At 34.4% G+C, this 27,495-nt stretch overlaps 1 protein-coding gene across 4 annotated transcripts in view; it reads right to left on the minus strand.

The window, feature by feature from the left end:
* Positions 1-27,495, minus strand: part of PSPC1 (paraspeckle component 1) — a 65,346-nt gene that overhangs the window by 21,501 nt on the left and 16,350 nt on the right. For 2 of the 4 annotated variants that reach the window (XR_009484081.1, XR_009484080.1), the window contains exons 7-8: positions 11,238-11,295; positions 6,820-6,989 (exon numbers count right to left, since the gene is read on the minus strand). The exons of 1 other annotated variant lie outside the window; for it this stretch is intronic. Coding sequence is in view for 1 of the 3 variants with exons in the window: in XM_059820775.1 (XP_059676758.1) it covers positions 3,290-3,475; positions 6,820-6,989; positions 11,238-11,295 (414 nt within the window). In the remaining 2 variants the exon portion in view is untranslated. Of the gene's footprint in view, positions 1-3,007; positions 3,476-6,819; positions 6,990-11,237; positions 11,296-27,495 lie in introns of those variants that run through there. One more of the 4 variants, XM_059820775.1, reaches the window with a different exon arrangement.

Raw genomic sequence — 27,495 nt, forward strand, 5'->3', positions numbered from 1 at the left:
ACTCACAATCAAAATTAATTTTATTTTTTTAAGTGCCAAATAGCTCCCCTTTAAATGACTGACATGATAAATGCAAATGCAGTTAGACAAACTGGATTCTGGTGGTACTGTTTTCTTTTATTTAAACGGAATAGTAAAGCTTTGCTGTCTTGAAATATTAAAATTTTATCTCACATGAAAATTAAGCAGTTTAGACCGAAATTTCAGGAATAATCTAAAAACTCAGTAAGTACAACCAGAAGTAAGTGCATTGTAGTTGTCAATTTCATACCCTTTCCAAGCTTATTTGTTTTACCACAGCATACAGCAGAGAGAGTCACAATTTCACTGTGCTTTCTAGTCAAACAGACCAAAGACAGTTAAAAAATTAAGTACATGTGTACACAGAAAAAACGATAAATTGATCGGCCAGACAAGGAACAAGAAATATTAGTCACTTCCAGCACATGGGCAGCACCTTCAAGCAAAAATGCTCATTGGCCACATCTACATACCATTTTTAGGAACCAAATTGGGACCATTCTTTTTATCAGAAAATTTTGTGTTTATCATATAGCCAGTTACAACCACATATGGTAAAACAAAAATCGCTGCCTTTACTGTTGAGCTGTATACAATCAACATAGCAAGGCCACCCTAAGAAAGCTTTTATTAAGAGCAGAATACAGCAGCCTGTCATCAGCTACAAAAAGAATTCTTCATTAAATCTTTAATGTGTGCCCAAATTCAACATTTCAGTATTTACTTTTTAGGACTTAAAGGCTTGGTTCATGGATATTTAAAAAGAGATTAGATGATCTTCCACAGTAAGGACAGAAGACAAATCCACTGCTACCATACAGCAGAGCCATCCAAGTCAGAGTTTTACAGGAAGGGTAGCTCACAACTGTGGAATGAACATCACTAATATTAAAATCTACAGTAACTTCCAAATACATATATACCTCTGCTGGCTAGCAAAAACGCAGTGCAATACAGACACACTTAAAATAGCATGAAGGTGGCAAAGAGAGAATGAACCACGTTTTGCAAATTTGGTACGTTTAATGTACTTCTGAAACATAATCAGATACTAGAAGGATGAGTGTGTAAATATCTGAACAAGTATACAGGAGTTAGCCAAAAGGACTGAATGGCACAGCCTTTTCCTTTGAAAAACTGAACAGACCTCTTGAACCTAGTTCAAGTTACATTTAAAACATGTTCCCCTTACAGCTTTACAGTTTAGCATTACCAACTCACACCAGTACTTTCTCAATCCCCTTTAAAAAATGCCACGTACAAGGGCAGAAAAGATGAGACAAAAGTAATCTAGTATTTAGACACCTTACTAGACACCAATGTAACCTGCATTTTCAACTGAATGTAGTACACCAAAGCAGAGCACTTAAGTAGTTGCTATATACAAACACTAGTTTACACCTAGTGAAAAAAAAAGCAATTTTCCCAAATGTTGAGTTTTAGGCATAGTGTGCTAAGTAAAACCAGCTGCAGATTTTTTTGGAAGAATGAATGCTGTAATGTGATACATATATCAAGTAGGGGAAAGAGTATTTCAGACTTTAAACCTAACTCACTGTTGCATTACAAACTATAAAGTGTGGCATGTATCTGAAGTCGAGCAAAAAAGGGCAATGTTAAAGACAGCCTAGAGGAAAATGCTCAGTAGTTACAGACATCACAAGGAAGGACCTACACATGTGATAACTCCTGAATTGTATGAAAACAATCTCTATCTTAAGCCATATGACACTGGCAATTTAAATAACAGTGTACTTCCAAAATGCCAGCAATGCCACTATTTTTCTGTTACCCATTTGCTCACAATTCCAATTCAAGACCACCACTGCTATATTAAGAAGTAACACATACATGCTCTCTCTGCTGCTTGCATCCCATGCTTTGAGCTATGTATATACCATTCTGATATTATTAGGGCAGCATGTTATCTCAAATCAGTTTTTAATCAATTTAGTATCACTATTCATGCAGATAAATTTTAGTACTTTTTATTTCTGAAAACATGAGTGAACTGATAAACAAAGAACACTAATATTTTAAAACTATTTTGCACAGGAAAAAAGCAATAGTAACCAAAAATATCCCTACTTTCTTGCCATTACAGGAATAGAACCAATAGGCCTTTTCCATCATCTTCCATGACTGACAAAATCTGAATCATATTAAACTTCCTAACAGCTTTACCAACAGTTTTATCTTAAGCCTCAATCAGGAAATCTAGCCTGAGTTGTGTTGGAAATAGTTATTTTTCAAATTCATCATTATGTAAAACATTTATCAAGAATACTCATGTGCCATCCTTCTAAATGCATATTACTCTACTGTAAGTTAACAATTATTTTAACTGGAAAACATATATTTGCCTCCTAATTAAACATTTAATCATTGATAACAGACTTGTTTCTAGTCAAACCAACCATTCGAGAAAATGTATACTTATAATGATGCATTACACAGTGGAAGGCTTTAAACCAGCTTGCACAGATGTCTCCTTCCTTGCAATGGCAAGATACTTTAATGATCAGTAGAACACACAGATGTCACAAAGATTTTTCTTCTGTAGAAGTATGGTTTAGGTAAATTCATTCATACTGTTATGAATAAAGCATACATACAGATTCCTTTTCCAAAGTTTTCCCTCCCCCCCGAAATTTTCCAATAATTTGAGTAATGGATACACTCTGCTGATAAGCCTATCATGACTAAGTTTGCAAAGGGAGACTGAGATGCAAGGACACAGCATCCTTGAGAACACTTAGTATAAAATTTGGTGCTCTTCAGAAGTCAAAACAAAAAAAAGCAGTTGTGTTATAAATCATTCATAGTACCTACTGCAACATGCAGTTTAGCTAAACAGATTCACTATTAAGAATGGAACTTTCTTGACACATAGTAGAAACTACATGAGAATGGAAATGATGCCACTTTTAATTAAGCATAAAATTCTCACCCAGTATTAGTAATAACATTCCCAAAATCCTTTCAAGTGATTTTTATTTTATTGTAATCAGATAACTGCATGTTTTACAGCATAGTCACACATTGTATTTTGCCAGAGTCACAAACACATTGCCTTACATAATGATCCGCATCATTTCTGCTCTATACTACAAAGCCTATGACTGAATACAAAAGAAGTTTTACAAAAGAAACTGTTTTAAAGACTACAATAACAATAAAACCGTTTCCAGATAACAGCTAAAATTATAAAGGCATATCACTGTATAGTTTTACTGGAATTTCTAAACAGTAAGGAATGAAATAAGTTTTAGTATCTGCGACGCTTGTTAGGTCCTTCAAAGTTGCCCCCTGGGTTTCCTCTACCAAAGCCACCAGGTCCACCACTCACGGCACCTACACCACTCATTGGCGGCTGAGGAGTTTCAGAGCCCGTTCTACTAACCAGAGGTGAACCCATCTGTGATGGACCTCCTTGAGGGAATCTTTCATTATGCTAATACAAGTCCATTTGGAACATGCCAAATGTGAGTTACAACAAAAACCACAAGTGATGTTGTCATGAAGTTCAGCAGATAGTCCAGCAGAATCAGGATCACACATAGAGGGAAGAAAGGAGCAATTCAATTAGTTATTATGGAAAAAGAGCTGGAAATTAAAGAGTGCTAATGTTATGCTCCAGTTTTGTAAAGTAAATTAGAAATTAAAAACTTAAGTATTAAGACCAATTTTGGTGCTGAATGTAACTTCATCCTTTCAAGCACATCTGAAGCAATACATATTGTCTATGTAACAGAAGAAAGAGCAAACAGTAATTTTATACCTGAGCCCTATTCTGCCTTACATACTAACCACAATGCTTCTCCCTTAAATAAATTAGACACAGAAACATTGTCAAACTAAGAAAAAGAAAAGATCAGCTGTTGCATTTCTAGAGACTGTAGGTTTATTCTTTTAATAGCAATATAACCTGAAGACTTACATACCTATGTATCTGTGGATATTTCAGTCCAGACTACCTGGAGTCAGCCTTTTGTATGGCACTTCAGGCATCTTTAGCTAGTTTTTTAAAACCCAGTCCAAACAAACTGACACAACTAGTGACAAAATGCATAACTCAACTATGCTTAGTTTAAAAAAACCTTGATATATATCTAAAGCTTAACCTGAAATATCAACATAAGATGAAAATCCAGTTAATGTTCCACATTTATTTTCCTTAGTTCTGTGCCTAATATTAATGTGTATGTGTTTACACAGATTTATTTGGCTAGAGCAATTAAGACCTAAAACAGAAAACATGCATCTAACCACTTATAGTTCACTATTTATGCAAGTGTTTAGAAATAGAACCCCACATGATGAAATTTAAAACATTAACTCAACATAACATAAACCATTAAAAGCATAGATATATGGTACAATCAGATCTTGAAATAACTCATCATTCACCTGCTGTGGACAGTTATGCTTTCAGAAGAAATTCCTTCTGTACAGAGATCTCCATTACTTGCCCAGGTATTTAGAGTTCAGCAACAACATTCAAGACTAGCACTTTATTTACACGCCCAAATCAGAGAACAATTCTTCTGAAAGTCTAACTCCTGTAATAGTAGTAGAGCTCAAGAGTTCTAAAAGTCTGCTAAATCATATATATACACTATTTTAAAACAGCATTATATCTATAGAGATAAAAATATATGGAACTTAGATCATGGCTGTATATACGTGCATTGTTCAATATTTGACACTGAGTAAGAAAAAAGTTACTTCAACAGCTGCATAAAGATCTACTACTGCCCCAAAGTACCTTAAAATCTGCAGCATTGGTTAAAAATTGTTAAAAAAATCTTTAACTCATACCAGCTTGTTAGCAATGGATACGAATTTCAAAAAATAGCTTATCACATATTCCTGATAATTTTTACCATTTGACTTTTAGACAGAGTCAAGTCCTCTTTCCAGCAAGGACCCCTCTCTCCAGCTAATAATAAAATTGCAGTAATTAACTACCTACAATAAAGTATGGAGGGAAAAAAGCTATTTTTAAAATGTTATGTTCAAAGATAATCTATGTTTCAAAAGACTGCAGTGGAACAAAAAGAAGATTGCTCCAACTTTCCCCTAAAAGACTTCAGAAAAACACCCAATTTAAAAAATGAAAACTGTATTTCTGGTCTATAAAGCACATTCTCAATTCCCCTCAGTGGAAACTGAAACTAACTCTTACAGTGTTTAATAGACAGCGCTCAAAGGATCTTTAAAACATCTTTCCAACAACAGGAAAAATACAATAAGGCTATGCCTTTCTATAGGGGCCTGCCCCCCCAAATGAAAAAACCTTAGAAGTCCAAAAGAGAAAAAAACCCCCATCTAACTTGTCCTCCAGTAGCATGCAAAAGAAAATGGAAGTTTAAAAAAAAATTTTTAAAACCTGCATTTTGAAGTGTCAGTATATTCCCTGCATTTCCATACCTGGAATGACTTTTTGTAGAAAAACAACAGTTTGAGAGAGATACCATGATTTACGATACCATGCTGCTTTCTTTACATCTCTTCTTCAGTGTCTATATGATCACAAGAGAATGTTCCACAGGTGACCAGTAACAGTGGTCTCCAGCAAAAAAGCATCTCTGAAAACAGTATTTTGTGAAAAGCATCCCCCCGACTTCATAAGAAATGATACAACTGATAAAATGAGCTGGCTCCTATGATGTGAAGTGAGATCCTCTCCTTTAACTGGTGAAGACCAGACTCATATATTTTGTGGTCAGTCAAAATCTCCTTTTCCTCTAAGGAACAAAGGATTTTGTCCCAACTTCATTATACAGATTGCTCAATCACAGACAGATACTGAGAAGGCATATATAAAAAGATACAGCTACAAAATGCTTCCGTTTTCCAGCAAAACTATAATGGAATCACTGTTTATACTGTATACTCCTTTATATCATACCACCACTAGAACATCCCAAATATTGATTCACACAATACTGAAGAATATGTAAAAATAAGATTAAAAATTATACAGTTGTTTCTCTACATAAGACATTACAGCTAGGAAGAGTGACTGGCTATGAGAACAGAGCAAAAATGGCTAGTGCTTTAACTGCATCCCAATGGCATATCTGCTCTCGGTAAAAAGTTCCAGATGTATACAAGACATTCCCTACCACCCTTGGCAACTGGGCAATTTTATTTTTCTTGTATTGATATGACAGTTATCCCTAACAGCTGTTGGCATACTTATTTTCTAAATGGCATAATTACTGTCATAATCTCATGCTTTCAACACTGTTAGAAAGGAAATACAAAAAACACTGAAGTTGCTTTAAAAAATTAAATAGTTTACACAAAGATATCTTCATACTACGTATCTTCCAACATTTACCTGTTCATCAAAAGCCCCAACAAGCCAATACATATAATTTAGTTTCCCAAAAGAAAAAACAGCAAATGCCTAAATTTACAGATTACTCTGGTATGCTGTTCCTTCTTCATTTCACAGAATTGATTTCCTTCTATCAATGGGTTTTTCATGACAGGTCATACATGCAAAGTTTTGCCACAAATGCTGTACATTCTAACCTCAATTTAAAGTTTGGTTACTGATCAAAGAACTCCCCCCATTCCTAAGGGAAGTAGGATTTTCATAGGAACATCAAATTAAAATTTCCCTTCTGCATTGCAAATTATTTGCATGAACAAGTTTTATCAATTACTTTTAATAGATTCAGAACATGTAACACTTTCTTACTCTGTGTGAAAATATCTTTGGTAACAAAAATGGGCCATGAGACATGACAGCTATTCAAAGTAATTAAATTTGTGATACATTACCACTGTTCCATTATCTGGCATCATTGGTGTTCCCATATTTGCAGCTCCTTCTGGTCCCATGGAAGGACCAGGCCCCATTGCAGGGCCAGGTAAAGTTCCTCTGTTGTTCATATTCATACCCATCATTGGAGGAGGGCCTTGGTTACCAGCAGGTGCTGGGCTAAACGCATCTATGCAAAACAATCTATACTTAGAGCTGTCCTATCTGAATTTTACAAGAATAAACAAACAATTTACAATATTTAAAAAGCCAAATGTACAAGACTTCCAATACTTGAAATAAAAAACATTCTTTGAGACTGTACATTTATCTCAATCATCTGCTTTTAAACAGATTTTCATTAATCCCTATTATTTTGCATTACATAATCTGCCTCATGTATTTGAAAATCCTGAACTTTACAGCTAAATATAGCTGTACGGTTTCTGTGCAGGAATTGACGTATATAGCATATATATGCAGTACACACACCACAAATTAGCAAAAATCTCAAGTGCTTTTGCAGTAATTGGCAGCTAGCTATAAGACAACTTGGCTTTTTAGGGATCACAGCATATTAAATACATATTTGCAAGAACTGTTCTACCAGTATTATGTTAATTGTGTATAGTGTTACAGTGTATTAGTCTAATATCTAAAAGCAATACCAAAGATGGTACTCAACTTTACAATAAATTATGTGTAAAATGGCATAAAAAAAATCTTGCATTTAAATATTATTATAGTAAAAGTACCAGAAAACTAAGAGAAGTTTTGTTAGAATTGAAAGTGACAGAACAGTCTCCTCCAAAATTCTGATTCACAGTAAGAGGTAGAAGAAAAGCTTAAAAACATCTTTTGAGGAGATCATTTAGCTGTAATAGCATGCTAGGAAACACCACTCTGCCAGTACCCACTAACATACTCAACAGGTAGGTAAAATTGCCTTCATAACATTTTCTCATGAGTCATATGAAAGAAAAAAGTGTGATTAGATGTATCATTTACATCTGCTATTACGAAATACCATCAACTTTGAGACTGGTGGTAATGCATTTCCCCCCCCCCCCAAGAATTATGCACCCTTTTCAGCCAAAAGTGTGCATGCAAAATTTGATAATGGAAGAAAACATGCCTTTGGAATCTAGCCTAGGTTTTAAGCCATGACAACATACAAGAACATCAAGAAATCTGACATGTTGGTAGACTAATAAACTTGTTATTTTTATTTCAAAAATCAACCTCTCACCTCTCATCACAACTGTAACTTCTTTAGTAATGAATATATAAATGTACATCACTGTAAGCAGGCCACTTAGCACAGACAGTACTATGACTATCTGCAGGTATGCAAAATTGCATCTTTATTACCTGCCCTAAGTACACATATCACAGCAGTCAGTAAAACCACTGCATCCAAGATATTGCTCCTGAAATTGCAGACCCGGGCTTAATCATATACATTATGCCAACTGCAAACTGCTTCACAAAAAACAATCCATGCAACACAGTAGCACATGAAAAGAGTTAAACAGGTTTATTAGAGGTGATAGAGAAAAATCATGTAATTTTTGAAAAGCAGAACTCATTTGAACTTAGTAATGAGAAACTTAAGATCTCTCCCTGTGACACTGAGCCAAAACAAAGGTATGCGCAAGTCGGATGCTTCTTACCTACCCACAAGCATGATCAGTTCATGTAGCAGGCAGAAGACTGTGCTACAATTCAAGAGAATTACAGTTGAATATGCCCTAAAAGTGTTTTTTGATGTCATCCATTCAGTGACTAAATATGGAAGGAAAAGGAGAAGTCTGAACTGTCAATATAAGGAGAAACCTTTATTTTCAGAGGCTAGAAGTACTCTGCAGGACCGTCATGATGGCAGTACTTAGTGCTGGTAGTAGTGCCATTAACTAAAAGCAGTCAATGCTCAATTATCTGTTACTGGCTTGCCTACCAGCCTCATTAAACTTAGCCAGCTGGCCACATGCAGGTAGCATTCACTTATCCTTCAACTGCAACAAAGTTCTTATCCACTGTATCATACAAATTGTACCCATATTGCTTCCAGGGTGACATACAGTGACCTATCCTACCAAACCTCTATATTATAAAGCCAGTTTCAGGCAGAGTCAGCTCTGACAGGAGGACAACTAGGGAGTGTAATGCAAGGAGAGAGTGGGGCCCTGCACAGTTTCAGCAAGAGGCCACTATGGCGTTTTAGCTATACCTCAGAGGTCCTCCTAACTCCAAAGCAGACCCTGAGAGCTAACCATTTGATTGCCCATTCTTTTTGGTGGGACACCGATGCTAGCAGTTAATTCACTGGTCCAGGTTCAGCAACAGATGGAAAGCAGTCATCAGTGTTAATGCCACAATGCAGAGACACTAAAAAAAGGTCGTCTTCTGCAATCTGAAGGGCTGAAAAAGCACACTAAGTGTCTGAACTGCACATGCCAAGGTCTGGCACAGCTGGCAACAAGCCATAGTCAATAATCCTCATCAATGCAGAGACAGTTCCCAAAAAAGCCTTTTTTTTTTCCATATTGAAAAGTTTATCAGCTGCACTTAGCATTACAGATCCAGTTAAGTGCTACGATGAGGCATATATAGATTCTATCAGAACTTGTTCGCCACAGAAAACAGTGTAAAAATGAGTGGTCCTGCACAAGTCAGCCCAACACTAATTAAATCCATCACAGAGATACCTTGCTTTCTAATAATGCTATCATGTAGGTATTTCCGTTACTGAAGATACTCCAGCTCCCCACTGTCCCACATGATGAAAAGTCGCAAATGGCACAGGTAATAGCCAGTTAAAAATAAAGCTACAATTCCAACAGAAACGTTGAGAAAGTATTCTAACTTTAACAATTAAAGGACTACTATTTAAACGTCTACTGCAGGCTTTTGGGGTTGAGGGTTTTTTTGTTGTAGTGGTGGGGTTGTTAATGGGCTGGAAAAAAAAAAAAACTTCTACAGTGAGCTAACCTAAAATCCAGATACTGTGGAAACAAACACTATCTTTACCTATTCACTATGGATATTTTAAAATAGTAGTTCAGTGTGACTCTAACTTCTTTTGGAACTACACATTTATTTCTAAAAGCATTTGTATGAAGTTTAAAATCAAGTTATAGCACAAAGCTTACAAAGGAAGATTATGATGAATATCACTGTTAAGCATTAAAACCTGACAAGAAAAGGGCTGTAAACTGATTGCTATAAATAGACATTTAAAATCTGTATGTAAACAGTGTATCTGGAGGATCTAGACAACTGGCACAGTATCAATATTTTAAAAGTCTCCTAATTAAATTAAATTTTCAAGTAGACTGCAATAATATGCAAAAGTACAACTATAAAATAAAAAAGTTAGTCACAATTTATGCTTCAGCTTATTATTTGTAGATAACTTCACAATGCCTTCCTTTAGAATTATTTCTAAACCTCTTCATCTTTACTGGAAGAAAAAGCCTATTTCTATTTTGGAGCTATAAATGTGTCTCAGTAAGTGCAAGGAAATGGTGAATAATGTATTTTAAAGTCTGGACTGAGCAGATTCATTAGTCTATAAATTCACATTAATCAAAAGGTCAAGCAACAATGTTTAAGAAGTTTTGTATGTACTTTCAAATTTAAAATACACAAAAATAGTACTAACTTTTCTTTAAATTATCATCTTAATTTATTTTAAATTAACATCAGGAAGCTTCCAAGAGATATATATTGACAGTTAACACAGTTTAGTAAAATTTGGTGTTTTAAAGAAATATTCTAAGTTTCAGTCTTGTTTAAAAGCAGATATTCTGGATAAGTAAGATTCCAAACTGTTTCAGTCTGCATATATGGAGGAAGCACTAATTATTAAAAATGCACTTTTCTAGACTTCACAGGAACGGTTTTTAGCAGTGACAATATTTCAAGTCACAGAAATGAACTGAGAATATTTGCAAATACAGACTTGCAATAAATTAGTAGAACACCAACCATATTACTCATTCATCTTTTGTCAGGTACGTCAACCAGAACTTAACCAATTTGAAGCTCTACATAATTTCACTGCATACAATTACAGTCCCAACTTCTCTGAATAGGTAGTCCCTCCAACAGAATGCCAAATACTTTCTGAACAGGAAATTCCTCTTTTGTAACAGATAATTTCTAGACCATCACCTTTCCCTTCCTTTTTGTTTCTCTTAACTTGGCACATATTATTTTTCTCCCACAGGTAGTCAAAACAATAAAGACATACCTTGGCGGGGGGGCGCAACTAACAGCTGTTTGGAAGCAAAATACATGAGGTTTTTTTATTTCCTAACATTGTTTACTCCTTTTTACCAGTAGTTATCACTAATTAATAGTGCTTGAGTAACATGTACAGTCCCAAAGAAAAAGAAATTTTACATTACAGAGCCTTTTTCCTTTAGATCCCTACCTCCCATGTTTATTGCTCCACGAGGACCCATATCACCCATTCTCATTTCCTGTTCTCTCTGAAAGTAAACATAGTTTTCATGGTCAACCTGTCATTCTTAGAACTTAAAACATTCCCATTTACTCCATGAAAATAAAAATTTTCAAGTTTCAAAAGTTTCCATTGATTACGAAAATGTACAAGGAATAAAGTTTAGTATACTCCCGTTTTTGTAGAATCAAATGGAGTAAGAAGTTCAATATAGCAATGTTGTACATTTTTGCACAATGCTAAAGGTTAAATATCACAAGTTTCATTTATCAGATGCAGCAGTCTAAAGCTCCCAAATAGTTATGTGATCAACTGCAAATGAATCCATCTTCAGTGTTTTTCATTAATAAGTATATTTACATTTTAACTGTAAATAAAGAGGTCTTATTACAGTATTGCCTAAAGGCCGTGGTTCAATAATACAGTCAATCTGGCTTCATGACTCAAAAATGCTTGTGTTGACTGGAAACCAAGCTCTGATGTGTCATATTATGGTACATAAACTCAATCTGCCAGTTCATCTTTGTTCAAATGGTTTTGACGTAACTTGGTGATGGTATATTTTTTGATAAATTATATCATGCTATTGATATGTCAGTTCAGATACTGACCATCCTTTTGAAACCAGCATAAAAATGTAGTATCAACATAAACTATATAACATGCATTTATACTCAATAAACAAATAACACACCAAATTGATCCATATTCAATTGATGCTCAGTCATCCAACAACAAAAAAGTTCTGACATTACTGATCATGAACCACGGCCTGCTGTGAAACAATACTCAAAAGATAGTACCCAGAGTGGCAAAAATCTTCACTTAGGGGAAAACAAAGAATTATCACAGATAATTCTAAGGGATTTTAGTATTACTGTTTATATCAAAAGGATGAAATAGAAACAAATTCACAGTTCAAAATGAAAACTAATGAAACTTATACCAAAAATTTTTTTCTCATTAATTTTCTGCAAGAATGTTAACGTATATTCCACTCTTGAGTGAACACACGTGTGCTGAGAATAAGCATGTGCAAAAAAAATTACCTGATTCTGAAAATCATTCCACTTATGATTTAAGAGTGTAAGTTCAGATGCACTTTGAAAACAATTCCACAGATTAGGCAACTGAATCAGTCTTGCTAAAAGCAACTTTTAAACTGAAATATTAATCAAATTAAAAAACATTCATAGTATTTTTATGGTTTCACAAAACTCCTTTTTGTTCAATCATGTTTGGGATGCCAAACATGAGTCTTCTATCTTCACACACTGAAAGCAGCAGACACCAATATTTGACAGAGCAGACTCAATAGTTTTGTAAAAATATCCTGGTATGGGAAATTGTCATAAGATACATGAAAAAAGGCTCTCAGGTCAATAACTTTGTTTCTACTAACTCATATTAACCTAGAAAATATACTTAACATAAGATCATGCACTATTTTCAAAAGAATATGGCTTAGTGTGGAGAGGAAAAGTAAGGCCTCGTAACTAAAAGACACAGGCAGGTTTTAAGGTCCAGCTATGAAAGGCCGTTGATGAACCCTAAGAAGGACCTCTTCTTCTGATGCTTGAACCCACATTAAACCTTTATAATAGAACATGCAACTACTTTATCAGACCTTTCACAGTAATGTCAGACAGTTTAAGTAAAATCAGCAGCCCTATTAGAATCAATCATACCCACAAATTGATCCCAATGAGTTAGTCACAAAATCAGCACACAACCTTCTTGATAGTAGTCTGCTTTTACACCTCAGCCCTGACATGAAGAAGCAGAAGGAAAAGTGGTATTTCATCCCTAATGTCAATCCTTAGCCCAACATGACAGAAAAACACCGTGGCTCTCAGTTAACATCAATCAGACTGTGCGTGCATGCACGTGTGAAAACAGGACATGCCACAAACAGCTGTGAGATACTCTAGCTACAAGGGAAAGTACCAGATTTTGAATTAACGCACATAACTCACTTGATGCATCTCAGGTTCAACTGCAAGTTGGTGTTTGGGGGTTTTTTATGTGAAAAATTACATGTAAGGCAGGGCCAAGTACAATACCAGCTAGATAAGGATGTTAAGTACAGAGCTATAAAGCTGTACTAGTTACTAGAACTTAACTTGTTTTCTTTGCAAAGGACAGAAGCATTGGCAAGCTGTAATACACTTTTTCTAAAAAGCAAACACCACTTCCTCCTAGCAATAAACCATTTTTTTCTCAGCTTGAAATGCCACCTGTCTTCAGTTAACAATAAGTAGAACAAGAGAGGGGTAGAACCTGTCATTTTTACTTTTTTTTTTTAGTTTAGTCTAACCTATGTAACAAAAACCATGAAGTAATTATTTGCCATTTTGTAGCTTTAACCTTGGTGTTGAATTATTACCATATAAAAAACATTTCGGCTATAGACTCAAGATCCATAAACTTGCCTTATGATCTCTGCTTCCTGTTAATCTATCAACGTGCCTACAAGAATTGTTATTATTATTACTAGTACTGTTGCATGTTCTCAACTTATCATGTTCTTTTGAATTTTCAGCATGGGGAAATTCTTCTATATGGTTAACACGGAATTAGCAAATTTAAGATAAATCCCCTGTCAGAGAAAATATGCAATTTCAAATGTTAACTGACAGCGTATATCATTAATGTAATTAAATGATTGATATATTAACTGTAAAAATATGTAGTTAGGTAATTTGCCAAAACCTGTATTTGCAGGAGTCCAGACGATAACAAAAATTCAGTCCTATTCCACACAAATCATGTCCTAGACAGCTATTTAATATGTGAACATAAACAAGTTATTGCAGGTTAAGTTAGGTCAACTATTCCATGGGTTTTGCCCAAAATATGACAGAGAAAGGAATACCAACAGGCAGTTACGATAGAGTAGCCAAACCAGTGCTGGTTGATATTCCAGCCCACCCAAGAGCTTCGTTCTTGGATACTCAAGCCCTTTGCAGAACATAACAACAATAGCATTATCTTCTCAGAGCTTCTTTTCCTCACTATGGGACTGCCCATTCTTCTGTTGAGTAGCAGCCTGCTTCAGCCCCTTCCCTTAAGCCACCCAAAACTACCCATAACAGGGAGTTAAAATTGAGCAACAAGAGAGGAGGGCTAAACTTTTACTAGAGAAATATGCAGGCAGGCGATTAACAACCTCTGAAGTCACCTGGTACCTGGGAAAACAACTTAAAATGGAAGAGAACAATAAAAATGGATGATATGCAATTATAGGGGGAAAAGAAAGCCGTAAGACAAAGAATGGGTAGTAAAACATAATTTAAGCTTTGGGAGGATTAAAACAAGCCCCAAAACCAGAAAACAAAAGGGAAGCAAACAAATAATATCCTATTGTAAAAGGATAATTCTTTACACAACTCAAAAGAAAGCTTTGCAAATTACTTCTGTTGCATGATTCTTGTAAAATACTTCAGAACTCACTAATGCAAACAAACCTCAAGAAGGTCTGATTCATGTGAGTAATTTGCTTTTAGAAAAACTCCTATGATAGCACCTGTAGCATTATACTTGCTAATTACTTTAGATAGAAGCACTAAAAATGAGATTTCCTCACAATTCCAACCCCTTTTAATGTCAAGTGTATAAAGCAGATCTACACAAAAAGATTCAATACATCCAGTTTTCAAATTACATCTATATTGTACATTTAATATAGTATGGATTCTCCCCTTTTTACAAGCATTAGAAACAAGATTTCTTGAGCATTTGAGGTATATCATGAGCAACATGCTTACACCTCAATCACCATCGATACCAGTAGTCTAAGTATACACTAAGTAAGCCAAGATAATTCTTCTGGTTTTTTTAAATATATTAGTATATTTTAAAATTCACTCCATAAAACCATGAAACTAACTGTTTTTAAAAGACACCCAAGAATTGATACAGGAGAATTTATCAGATGCAATTCCCTTCTCACACTGAAAATAAAAATACAAGTAGTTATAAAACTGGGATTTTTTTAAACTGACAAACCAATACTACTTTCTTCCCTGGAAACAGGCCTTGCAATTGCAGCATCCTGAAGAAAATAAAAAATCTTGTCTCCAAATGATGCAATATTCATGGTAACAAAACAGTCAAAAAATTTATGGTATGGAATAAATATGGCATGGATTATTTTAGAAAAGCAAAAAGCAAGATATCAACAGGAATATTAAGAGGACAGATCACACAGTTTTCTTCAAGTGTTTGTGGCCAGATGTACTCCCAATTAACACAGGACTATTCACTCACCTTTCAGCTAAGGAATGATGACCAAAGTAACGCCAAGACACGGCATCAAAAAAATGCCTTATCAAAAATAAAACACCCCATAATCTTAAACGTGCACATTAGAATCAGTAACTTAATTCGCACTTTATCTAGGTTGTGTGTGTAGAGCAAAATGTAATTCAGAGTGCGGTTGATTCTCAACTGTTTTCATTTACATGGAAACAGAGCTCTATTCCCTAATAGATTTTATACTTGTCAAAATAGGTAAGACATTTCTGTACCTCTTACTAGAATTCATTATTCCCCTCTAGAGTGGTTTATTTCATCAAGTTCTTTATAGAAAAGAAAAATTACTTCCAAAGGCCTCTCCAGGAGGCATAAGTCCCGTAAACCTTACACAAAATTGCAATTACTGAAAGATGCCTGTATTTTAAAGATATAAATCATACAAGTGGTTAAAATTGCTAGTCTGCCAGTCAAAACTAGAATTTGGGGGATACTTCTGATTTGTGCATTATTTGTCTTTTCCTCAGAATATTCTATTTCAATCCAATGACTAGCTCACTGGAAGTTAAGCTGCCAGCATGGAGTTGAAGTAATAAAAGCCTTCTCTTCCATCCACTCCTCTTGCCACCTTTCCCTCTTTGCTTTATCCATCAATTAAGATCTACATGCAATATCTGAAACTTAAAATATCCCAAAATAGTTCATTTTATTCCGTCTTGTGCAGTAGTAATTTTAAATAAAAAATACTGATCTTCTTTCAAAATCCAAGATTTGTGTGTTCCTGAGCACTGCAACCTAAATCCAGAGCTAATCCCTCCTCTGAACTGGGCATCATACTAGATGATTCCAGAGATCTCTTCCAACCTAACTACTCAAGAATTCTACTAACAGAATGACAGCTCCCACCCAGGAGTTTGGAAAAAAGTAAGCTCTCTTACCTCATACTAAGTTACACAAGCAAATACATTAAACTAGATAACAACTAAAGTAAAGGTAGTGATAAGACATGTAGCATACAGGAAGCTACACAGCCATATTTTTAAATAGGAAGTCTACTGAAAAGAATTTTCATTAGGTTTAGTAGCTGTCAACAGGACTTGATCTTTGAGAAAAACATTCTAACAGGGCTAGAGCAGAGAGTTAAAGCCAATCTCCTCCTTGGTGACTCAAGTCATGAATAGAGTTCATGGAGATGACTCACTAAGTTATACCATTAAAAAAATCTATACATTAAAAAACCTATCACTTCAGTAAAAACAGGAATACACATTGCATGAAACATATGCAGATACATATATTCCAGTAAATGCTACAAGTTGGAAAAACAGTCCTAATGGTAGTAACAATGATAATTATAGCTGTTGACAAAGAAAATTATGATTTCCCTTACGGAAAAAAGATTTATTATTAGTCCAGTGCATTTCTTAAATATTTCCATCATTTCAATAATTATGTAAAGGAAGTATCAATGTTATTAAAATAGGGGAAATTCTTTTAATCTCTTTTAAAACCAATTAACAGCAAAAGTGTAGGAATGTATTTGGGAAAAACCTCCATGCACTACATCTTTGTTCTCTGCTTTTTGTTTTGGGAACAAACAAGAAAGGTCTTCAACTTCTGTGGGGCCTTCCTTCATTTCCCTTTTACACTATTTTGGAGATCACTCAGTTGCTGAGCATAGTCCTCAGCATCTAAATCCCACAGAAAAAAACAAATGCAGTTAAAAGAAGTCACAAGTATTTGCTACTCTAAGCTGAAGTTATTCTTTAAAAATACAAAAAAATTTTACCTTGAACAATGTTTTAAAATCACAGATGTATTATAGTAAAAAATACAGCATATTAAAAGTGTCAGTCTTAATATACCTTGTAACATATACTACTATATTTTACACAGAATTAATAAATAATTGGGTAGTATAGTACCCTATTATACAACTTCATTAAATAAGCATTGAAAAGCCTCTCAGTGCATCACTTAACACACGTTAACACTGGAAAAGACAGAAATGGATTGCAGTTTTGTGTATGAGAGACAAAACACACACACACCACTTCTATCTTACAGATTTAGAAAAAAATGTTTTCAAAAAAGCAAGCTACATATTCTCTCCAACTCACCTTTATTTTAATACCAGCCATCTCTGATCTTTCCAAGATGGAAGACAGTTTAAGATCTTCCTTTGTTTAGGTAAAACTAGCTTCTACTTTCCAAAACAAGCAAGTTGTTGGGTTTTTTGGGGAAGAGTACGATGTTAAATAACTGTGATCCCCCCAGTATGCTTTGGTTTTTTAAGTCATCCTCCTACAGCTGGATGCAAAACCTAACCTGAAGAAAAGCTGATTTCATTCCAACATATCAATCCTCACGTGATGTTTAAGTCAGGTCTATACTGACAGTTTTGGAAAAGAAAGCAGTTTAATTGCACTAATATTACTCACATTACAAAGACATTTAAGGGACACCTCACTAACCAGCAACTTTTAATAATCCCCTGAAAGAAAACACTATTTAATACAATAGAGACGGCCACTAGGCTAATGTAAAAGAGGTAAGCCCACAGACCACCTGGAGGCCCCTCATATTTGTGAGCATCAAGACGACTGAAAGATCCCAGAAACTGCAACACATTTTTAGTAAACACTATAATGTAAATCTCACTGTACATGGTAGCACTGTACATGGTAGCACTCAAAAAGACCATCATCTATAGCAGCTGCAAAGTTTTTTTAATGCAATCTCATTAAAAATATTGAAAACAACCAAGAATGAACAATTACATTATATTATTCTCAAAAGATACTGCTGCAAGTAATCTTTTTTTCTTAAGACTAGTTTCAACACAACTTGTAGGATTTTAAGTTTTCCTCAAAATCTAGGTCAAAGGACAGCTGAATATATTAATATACTTGCAGTTCCTGCATCTTGGCCAAGAAAAATTGTATTTCATACTTTCCAAATAAAACTGCTGTTCGTAAGAGGCAGCAGTCCACGTGTTCTTCTTTCCTTTGTGATGCAGAAGAACCATTAGCTTATCTACAAGATTTTAGTTACATTTCAGGTGTCCTTTTCTCTTGATTTTTTTTTTAATCCAAAATATTCCAGTTAATTCCACCTCTAAGAGAACAAACCTGTGACATCCTGTAGAACATGAGTCTATACTTACACAATCAAAAGTAAAACTGGATCAAAAAATATTTTCTTTTTAGAAAATGTGGACCAAAACACCACCATTGAAAGAGGAAAGTAAATTTATTTTTCGCAGCACAAAGGACTCCCAAAAAGTCCTGCTAGTCATCAACCTCCGTATGGCACACTGAGCTTCTTCCAGCCTGGAAATATGTTTCAGCTACTTCAAAATTAACAAAGGGAAAACTAACAAATCTTGCAGAAAAATACTGATGCAAGAAGGCAAGTTAAGAGGTGGTTGAAACTCTTTCAAGAAAAAGTCAACTGAAAATGGATAATACCTTAGAGTGAAACCTGTCTGCAGTAGAGTCACACTCGGTAAACTTAAAATATTGTCAATTTTTTTTTCCCCCAAAATTTAGGTTTGGGGTAGAAAGTAAACTAGATTAGAAAAACAGTCCAAAATACTTACAACTGTTATACAATAGAGACATTTTCTCACCCCTATGTCATGAGAAGCAGAAAATAACCACTGCTCTGAACTACAGGAATAAGGCAAACTAGAAAAGACAAATTAAATTCAAAATCATGTGGAAAAAAAATATGAATAATCATTACTGGTTTTTATCTCGGAACAAGTGAACAAAAGAATACTTACTGTCTGAGCCAGAAAAGGTAGTAGTGTAAACCTTCTCTTTTTTGGAAAGACATTCATGACTAGACACTTTATCATGGAGACAAATGGTAATTCAGTCACCGATTTGGATGCAGAGGTATTCGCCCATCTGCAATATTGAAAACTGGCCATCACTACTACCGAAATTGTCTACACACCCATAGAGATTTTTCTGAATGTCTTTATCTAGTGACCTTAGACACTAAACTTAACTGCAATCTTTTACAGAAAATATCCAAGTCTCAATAACTTGAATAAATGTATTTTCATAAAAAAGCTTATGTGCTTTTTTAAAGACCTTTTATCACATAAGCTACTGCAGCTTTGTTTTACACAGAACCCATACTTTCAGAATGCTATATTACAAGCCAAAAATTCAAATTACAATCTAACTTGTTAACAAAAAATAGTCTAAAATAAGCCAAGATTTACAGTAGAATCTACTCTGTTGATTATAGAACTTTGTTCCATATTGAGATATATATATTTTCTGCTTCATTATTTTGTCTTGTAGTTACTTGCTGCTTCTCTAAATTTTAATACTGCATTTAAAACACTGCCTTAATATATCGTTATTTCCCCAAGTTTTTTCCCACCTCTCCCACTTCCTTTTGTTGTAACACAGTAAAATATTGTATATACAATATCTACAGAATAAAACTGACTAAAAAGGTTCCTCATTTTCTCATGACCTGTGGAAAATGTTACTCGCCAGCCAAAAAATTAACGTACACAGAAGGCAAAATCTGGCCCCAAACAAACTGCATATAAACAGTAGCTAGGAATAAAAGCCAAATATTTTAATTCCATGCCTCTAGTCAATCATCTTTACGTTATCTGTTCAGGCAAAGGAAAATCCTACCATGTCCCTTCACTGTCTACGGCTATACAGAAGCAGCACTCTCTGAGGATATAACTGCAAAGACAGATTTTTTTTCCCAAACACAATCGCTACTGACCATTTGAGAGCAAATAGGAACAGAGGTATTCTGTCAAAATTTCCCCTTGATCAACAACTAACACTCACAAGGAAAGCAAAATTCTGCTTCTCTAATATTTTAAGGTGAAATTCAAAAATAATTTTTCACAAGACAAAGATGTTTAGATAAGGTAACCACTTTAAAAGATCTGGATATTATTAAAAAAAGGAAGATATCTATATATTAACTCTCTTGATAGCAGCTTCCTCATTACAACATTCTGTTAATTAATTTGGTTCCACCAGAGTTAAGAGCCACTTTAGATCCATGGAACCAATATATAAAAACACATCTCCTATTTCTATTAGCTTCATTTTTTGAATGACAGTAACAAAATTAAAAACATAAATTAAATACATTTCAACAGCTGAATAGAATGCAAATATTTTTTTAATTTGAAATTAATTTAAGGCACTTAACTGTCTACTCACCTGTAAAACTACTTCCTGAAAGCAATATCCACCATATCACTAAGGTCACAATTGATACATGTAATATAATTACATTACATTCACAATATAGTCACGTCTTCAGAGGCATATTAGAGAATTTTATGCTGCAGCTTAGAATTATTCTGGTTTCATTTTAGCTAAAGAAATGGCATGAGAGTAGGTGAGTATCAAAACAGACATCCATGGGAGCATGGAGGATACCTTAACTTTCACAGAACAAGTTGCAAATGATTTCATTTAAGATTCACTCCACAGTTCACCCTAGTGGGTGTGGAAATGAAGGGCTGTTTAACCAGTAATGAAGTCTGGGCTAACTGTACCATGATGCAGAAATACACACTAAAATATTTAACTGAAAATTGGGTGCTATAAAACAATGCTGCATTTTAGATTTCCCAAATGTTAAGTTTTCCTCACACAGGAAACAAATCTAGGCAAATATTAAAACAGAGTGAACACTGGACTGATTTAAAACAATTTTCCCCAAATGCAAGATCAAGGATAAGATGAAGTGAAAGTCATCAATGTTTACTTAGAAGAAAAATTAACCAGCCATAAATATCCTTCATCATGAAGTGTTTATGTAAAAATCAAACTACTTCTTAACTGGAATGTCAAATATAACAATGCAAAATCAACTTAAAACACTTTAAAAGCAGCACTAGTTATAGCCACAGTACACTAAATATGATCCTTTGCCAGACTTTTGTATTAACATCACCGAGTAGATATATATGCTGACTAAATTGTAACAACAAAAAAGTCCAATTGTAGTTGCTATCCCATAAGTGATCTGAGTTACCAAGTGATTAGTGTATGTGAGTATTTGCCAAAAGGAAGCTGAAAGCCAAAGTTTTTCATCACTACAAAGAGGTTCTGTAGGAAAAACTTCTAACAAACATATGCAGTCTTTTACACATTTTATGAACGTTGCTTACAATCAGAATCGTTCAATGTTTAAGATTTCCCCAACAAAGTTCTGGCCTGTCCACACATACAGCACTTAAACATACAAAACATGAACAAAGAAGCAAACAATGAAACCAGGCTCCATATTTTCGAGCTAGTACTTTCATACAACCTGGAGGCCATTTACTGTGAAACAGGAGCAAGATGAAGTAGACTTGAATAAAGAAAGATGCCTATCATTTGAATAAACAGAGTTCTGACTGAGGAAAACAATATACATTGTACCAGACAGTACTGGTATTTTAATCAAAAGTTTAAGAAACTGGTCTTCTGAACAAATCCAAATGGATTAAGAAAACTTGATTTCTAGTTAAATCCCCTGACCCAAGTCCACAGACAGTAACTCTTAAGCTACACTGTCTGCTTTCATCAAAATATATCTAACAAAATCTACTATTTCATTTATGTTCTATAGATCCAAAGGTCAGAATCATGTTAGGGACACAATGGGCACCACAATGAATAGGGACAAACAAGAATAGCTGGTTCTTGCCTAAAGAACATACAAGTTCCCCTATAAACAAATATTTAATAATTCAAAAAGGGTGGGGGGAACAAACACAAAGATTCCATAAGTAAAGCAAATGTAAAAAGGATTATAAAACCCAACACTATATACAGAAGAGAAACAAAGCCTGAAGAACCTTATTTTGACATTGTCTTTTTCAGATCTTTTGTATTAATACATTTAGAAGAGACACTTAACCAGCTAACCTGCCACAAGTGTATCAACAAGACTGCATTTAGCAACGCTAGTAAAAGCAGTGTGCTTCATGTCATATACAAAACAAAACTAATACAAATACTCTTCCATGTTACACAATGCTAAGCCTACATTAGTGAGCCATTAGTCACTGTAGGAAATCATAATGGGGACGGACTTTTTCGTAGGGCCTGTAGCGACAGGACAAGGGGTAATGGTTTTAAACTAAAAGAATGTAGATTTAGACTAGATATAAAGAAGAAATTTTTTTACAATGAGGGTGGTGAAACACTGGAAGAGGTTGCCCAGGGAGATGGTAGATGCCCCATCCCTGGAAACATTCAAGGTCAGGTTGGACGGGGCTCTGAGCAACCTCATCTAGTTGAAGATGTCCCTGCTCATTGCAGGGAGGTTGGACTGGAAGACCTTTAAAGGTCCCTTCCAACCCAAAGTATTCTATGATTCTATGATAATGTTTGGGAAAAACATCTTTAAATGTTAAACCTTAAATATATTTAATTGACTCTTAAAATGTTAGTTTCTATTAAGCAAGATATTAAACTCCCCATCTGAACAGTTACAAAACAGCTCTACAGAAGCTCATCTCATCTTTTTTTCCAAAAACACTACTTATTAAAAATGCTAATTCATCTAACAGTAACACATAATCTCTGGAAAATTAAAGTGGAACCTAAAGAAATGCTCAATGGAAGACAGAAGTATCAGACTTAAACTCCATATTCCTCATGGAAGATTTAATAACCCAAAACAAGCATTAGCTCTGGTAATGAGATAAACCTACTTGATGCCTACAATATAGAAAGGAGGCTTGCAAAATATTCATGAGAAAAACCCTACTATTTTAATTTAAAAAATAGCATTTAGCATGGTATCAAATGAGAGGCAACCTCACTAAGACAAGTTAATTTCTATGACTTAGTTTACTGCATTACCACGATTAAAATTTTCCACTCCGTGAGAGCTACTGAAGCAAAATGTTAGAGGCTACGCAAAAGGTCAGAAGCTTACTGCTTGCACTAAGAAAAAAAACTACTCAGAAGGCACTGCCTCTTGAGAGAGAAACCAGATCTATAAGCTTTCCTCACACTAAGCAACAGATCCATTAACAGGTTTCCTCGCATCAAAAAATACTATTCCTACAGAAAACTCACTTATTGCGTCTTGGGTTTTTTACTCTTTCTTTAAACACAGACCCTTTGAATAAAAACAAAATTTTCTAAGCAGAGAAACTTATTTTGGCACAAGTCTCAATGCCACCAAGTAAGATCTCAGGATTTACACACGTGGATGAGTCCAAAATAGGTACCAAGCAGACAACTGAAACTGAAAGTTAGTTTCTTCTTAGTCTGGGTAAATACATGTACAAACTCCAAGTCAAACTTAACTCCAGTAGCTGAGGAAGAAAAAATGAACATTATTAAGGCAAACATGAATTTTAGCTTCTTCAAAATATGTAGGGCATTTATCAAACACATTTATAAATAATCTAGAAAAATCCTTTGTTAAAGCCTCATTCTTACTTGTCAGAACATGAAAAACTGAAGAACTCAGTATTTGAGGAACTTAAGTAGATTTTTAACGTGTGAGCAGCAACAATTTTCAGAAATTATATTAAAAAATATGGAATACAGACTTACTAAATCTGCTCTTTAATAGATTTTTTCATTTTTATCTGTAAAACCCATGAAATAGAAGTACGCAAATGGAGTATTCTATGAACAAGCACACCAGATGCATTCCACTAATAACTGAACAAAAATGGCATCTGCTAAATCTGAGGCCTCATGAAACACTAAGACTGACAAAGACTGATGTCATTTTGCCATTGCATATGAAGTATCTGAAAAGTGTTCTTTTAGTTTCTTGATCCATCAGTCTTACTGAAAGAAAATTAAGTTATAAACAAAACCAGACCATCTAAAGAACACGGACAAAAAAAATCCTTATCAATTACTGTAGAAGAGAACAAACCTGGGAATGCTTACAAGCAGCACCACAACACCTAAATTCATACTGGAGATTTATGCACATTTGACAGCACATTAAAGCACAAAAATTACTTATGAATGGTCACTTGTTCTGTCTGCAAGTTCACATGAAGTAAATATTAGGATGTTCTAAAACATTTTGTGCAAACATTAGAAGATGATGGCAACAGAGTAGAAGATTTTAGTAAAAGATTATAGATGTTATCTGTAACATAACACAGGGAAAACTTATCACATTACCCTAAATATTAACAGTTCACACACACTGAAATAGAAAGGTATAAATTTAATGTAACATTGTAATTGACTATTTGCTTCATTACTGGAAAATTACCTTAAGTACCATCCTTGATACACATAAAAACATAATCTAGAAAGTCAATTATGAACCATCCTAAAATGGTCATGAAATAAATACTTACAACCAAAAATATCTTAATCCTCAAATAGCTTTGGTTTATGCATACAAACACATAATATGCTACAAAAGATGGCTGAAGTTCTGCATTGATTTTTATGCAATGTCTTCTAATACTAAAAACAGATGTGACAGTTAAAATAGTTTTTATATCTGGCAATGTAATTAAAGGCTGATAATAATTTATTTAGTTTCTGAAAATAATACAATGTGAATATTTTAAGACTTGTTAAGGAATTCTTATTCTTGCCTAAAGCACCAAATTTAGTATCCGAAACACTGAGGAACAGAAGAAATGCAAGATTTAAGTATCTATCTACTGATACATATCACTGTAATCCTACAAAAATAAATAAAAATTTAAGTGCTACTGCCAAAACTAAGACCACCCACAAAACCACAAACTGCGTATTTATAAACTGCTTGCTCAAAGGCCTAGCCTATGTTGCTTTATGCAGAGGAAGAAACTTGATCACTGAAGTAAAACCACTGCCAAGAAAGTAGGAATGTTTTGTCAGGTTGGTTTTTTTTAGTTCTACATTTAATGATCTGCCTTTCTCCAAGCTAGTTTTACCTTAAAAGACTTTTAAGGTGTCAAACATGAACTGCTTCTTCCACAACTATGTATGCTGGATTGCAATAAGGAGGTAATTCATCTCTCCCAACCAAGCTCTACAAAAGAGCTTTTATAAAGCAGCCTAGCTTGATAGCAGTTTGTTAAGAAACAGAGACTTTATTCATACAACTCGACAAAACTTCACCACCATCAGCTTCATTAAGTACACGAGGCTGTCAAGATAAAATAACCAAAATTTATTAGTAGTAGAAAACAGATCAAATTTGAAAAGATCCTTGGCAATTTTTATTAATTTATTTATTATTGGAAATCTGCCTTAGCTTAGTTTACTTTTGAATAAGGTAGGAAACAATTCTGCATTCTGTGAAAATTCAAACTTCTTACTTAACTGGGGCTTTTGAGCATAATGGAATCAGAAGACAGAAAAAAAATGCAGTTCTATTCACTTAAGAGCCAAGGAGTGCAAAAAACCTATTCCTGCATTACAGAATCCAAGGAAATCTAACTAATAGTCCTGCTTCAAAAATGTCTATTACTTAACATGCAAGTGAATGTAGAAGTGAGGAATAAGATATACCTCAGTAGGCTCAAAATAATAAAGAAATGGGAAGCTACATCTATAAACTGCTCCAAAGGACAGAACTCTTAGAACAAAGACTAAGTATGTGGGTGGTTTTTTCAGTAAAGTTTCTGGCATTCCTGAAGCTATGAACTTTGTTGTTGTTTTAGGTTGTGCCTTTTTACTCCCTTGCTCTCATCTGTCTTACAGCTTTTGATCCAAGTCCACTACAATCTCTGCCGTTGAGGCAATCTCCACTGCTTTAGCAGCTGCCACTTTATGCAGATACTTACACAACATACTTGAGCAGCAGTGCTTCTGCATAAGCAAAACTAAAGAAAACAACATCTAGAAATAATTTTTGAAAAGACTAGGAGATAAAAGAAGATAAGTATTTAATATACAAAGCCTTATATGATAGAACAGTAAGCATTCAGAAGTTGAAACTGATGAACTCACAAGAAACAGTTCCTTACATATGCAAGTTAAACTTGAAAAAGGGGGGGAGTTTCCTTGGAGGGAAGAGGACAAAGACACCAAAAAATCTCAACTCCCTCTTTAAACCATCAGTAACAAGAGCTGTAAGCTGTAGACAAGTATTACAGCTATTGTTTCATTAGGTACAACACCCACCTGACACTGTTTTAATACAGAATTAAATCTGTGCACCATAAAACTACGACTACAACTCCTACATATTTTGGTCTCTTGTAAACACATGAAAACTACTTTAATACACTAAATCCAAATCACTCTCTTTTCACTCCTCTAAGTTGGTGACATGAATAAAAGTAGTTCCTGAAACCAGAATTATTTGATAAAAAGGCTGTGATTGAGATTTAACAATGTAAATCTATGTGAGCCAGTCACAACTGGATAGCAACCATTGCACAGTTTGAATAATTAATGTATTACTAGCACTTAGAAGTACTATATTTTTTAATAAAGTATTTGTGCTGCTGAAAAATAAAATGTTGCTTCCAATCACCATCAGCAAGCTCATCTTTCAGCAAGAAATATGTATGCAAAATAAAAATTAGCAAAATAAAACAGGAAAACAAGTTTCCTGATTAAGCTATTGTGAAATTAGAATGCATATATATTGAACTAGAACAGCAGATTTCAATTAACCAACTTTCAGAAAGCAAGGGAAAAATCCTAACCAATATGAAAGTGTTTATCAATAATTTATCTACTAGAGATCACACAACTAGATTAATAAATTGTTTAGGCATCACTAGGCTGCCCATTAGATTAACAATCAATGCAATCAAATTTTTAATGTACCACATCACCATGAACAAGAACACTTCAGGAACAGAAATACCCACACAGAAAATATTTTTATCATCTGTAACTAAACTGAGTAACTGGTAACTGCAATAAACTTGATTACAAGACATTTTTCAAAAGTAGTTATACTGAAAAACCAAAGTTTAACAAGTTAGGGAAAAGATACTGAAAGAAACTTTAAACAGGAAAGCCTAGTAACTGCAGCCTTG

This window comes from Gavia stellata, chromosome 1 (genome assembly GCF_030936135.1).
Source record: "Gavia stellata isolate bGavSte3 chromosome 1, bGavSte3.hap2, whole genome shotgun sequence".
NCBI classification, from domain to species: Eukaryota; Metazoa; Chordata; class Aves; order Gaviiformes; family Gaviidae; genus Gavia; species Gavia stellata.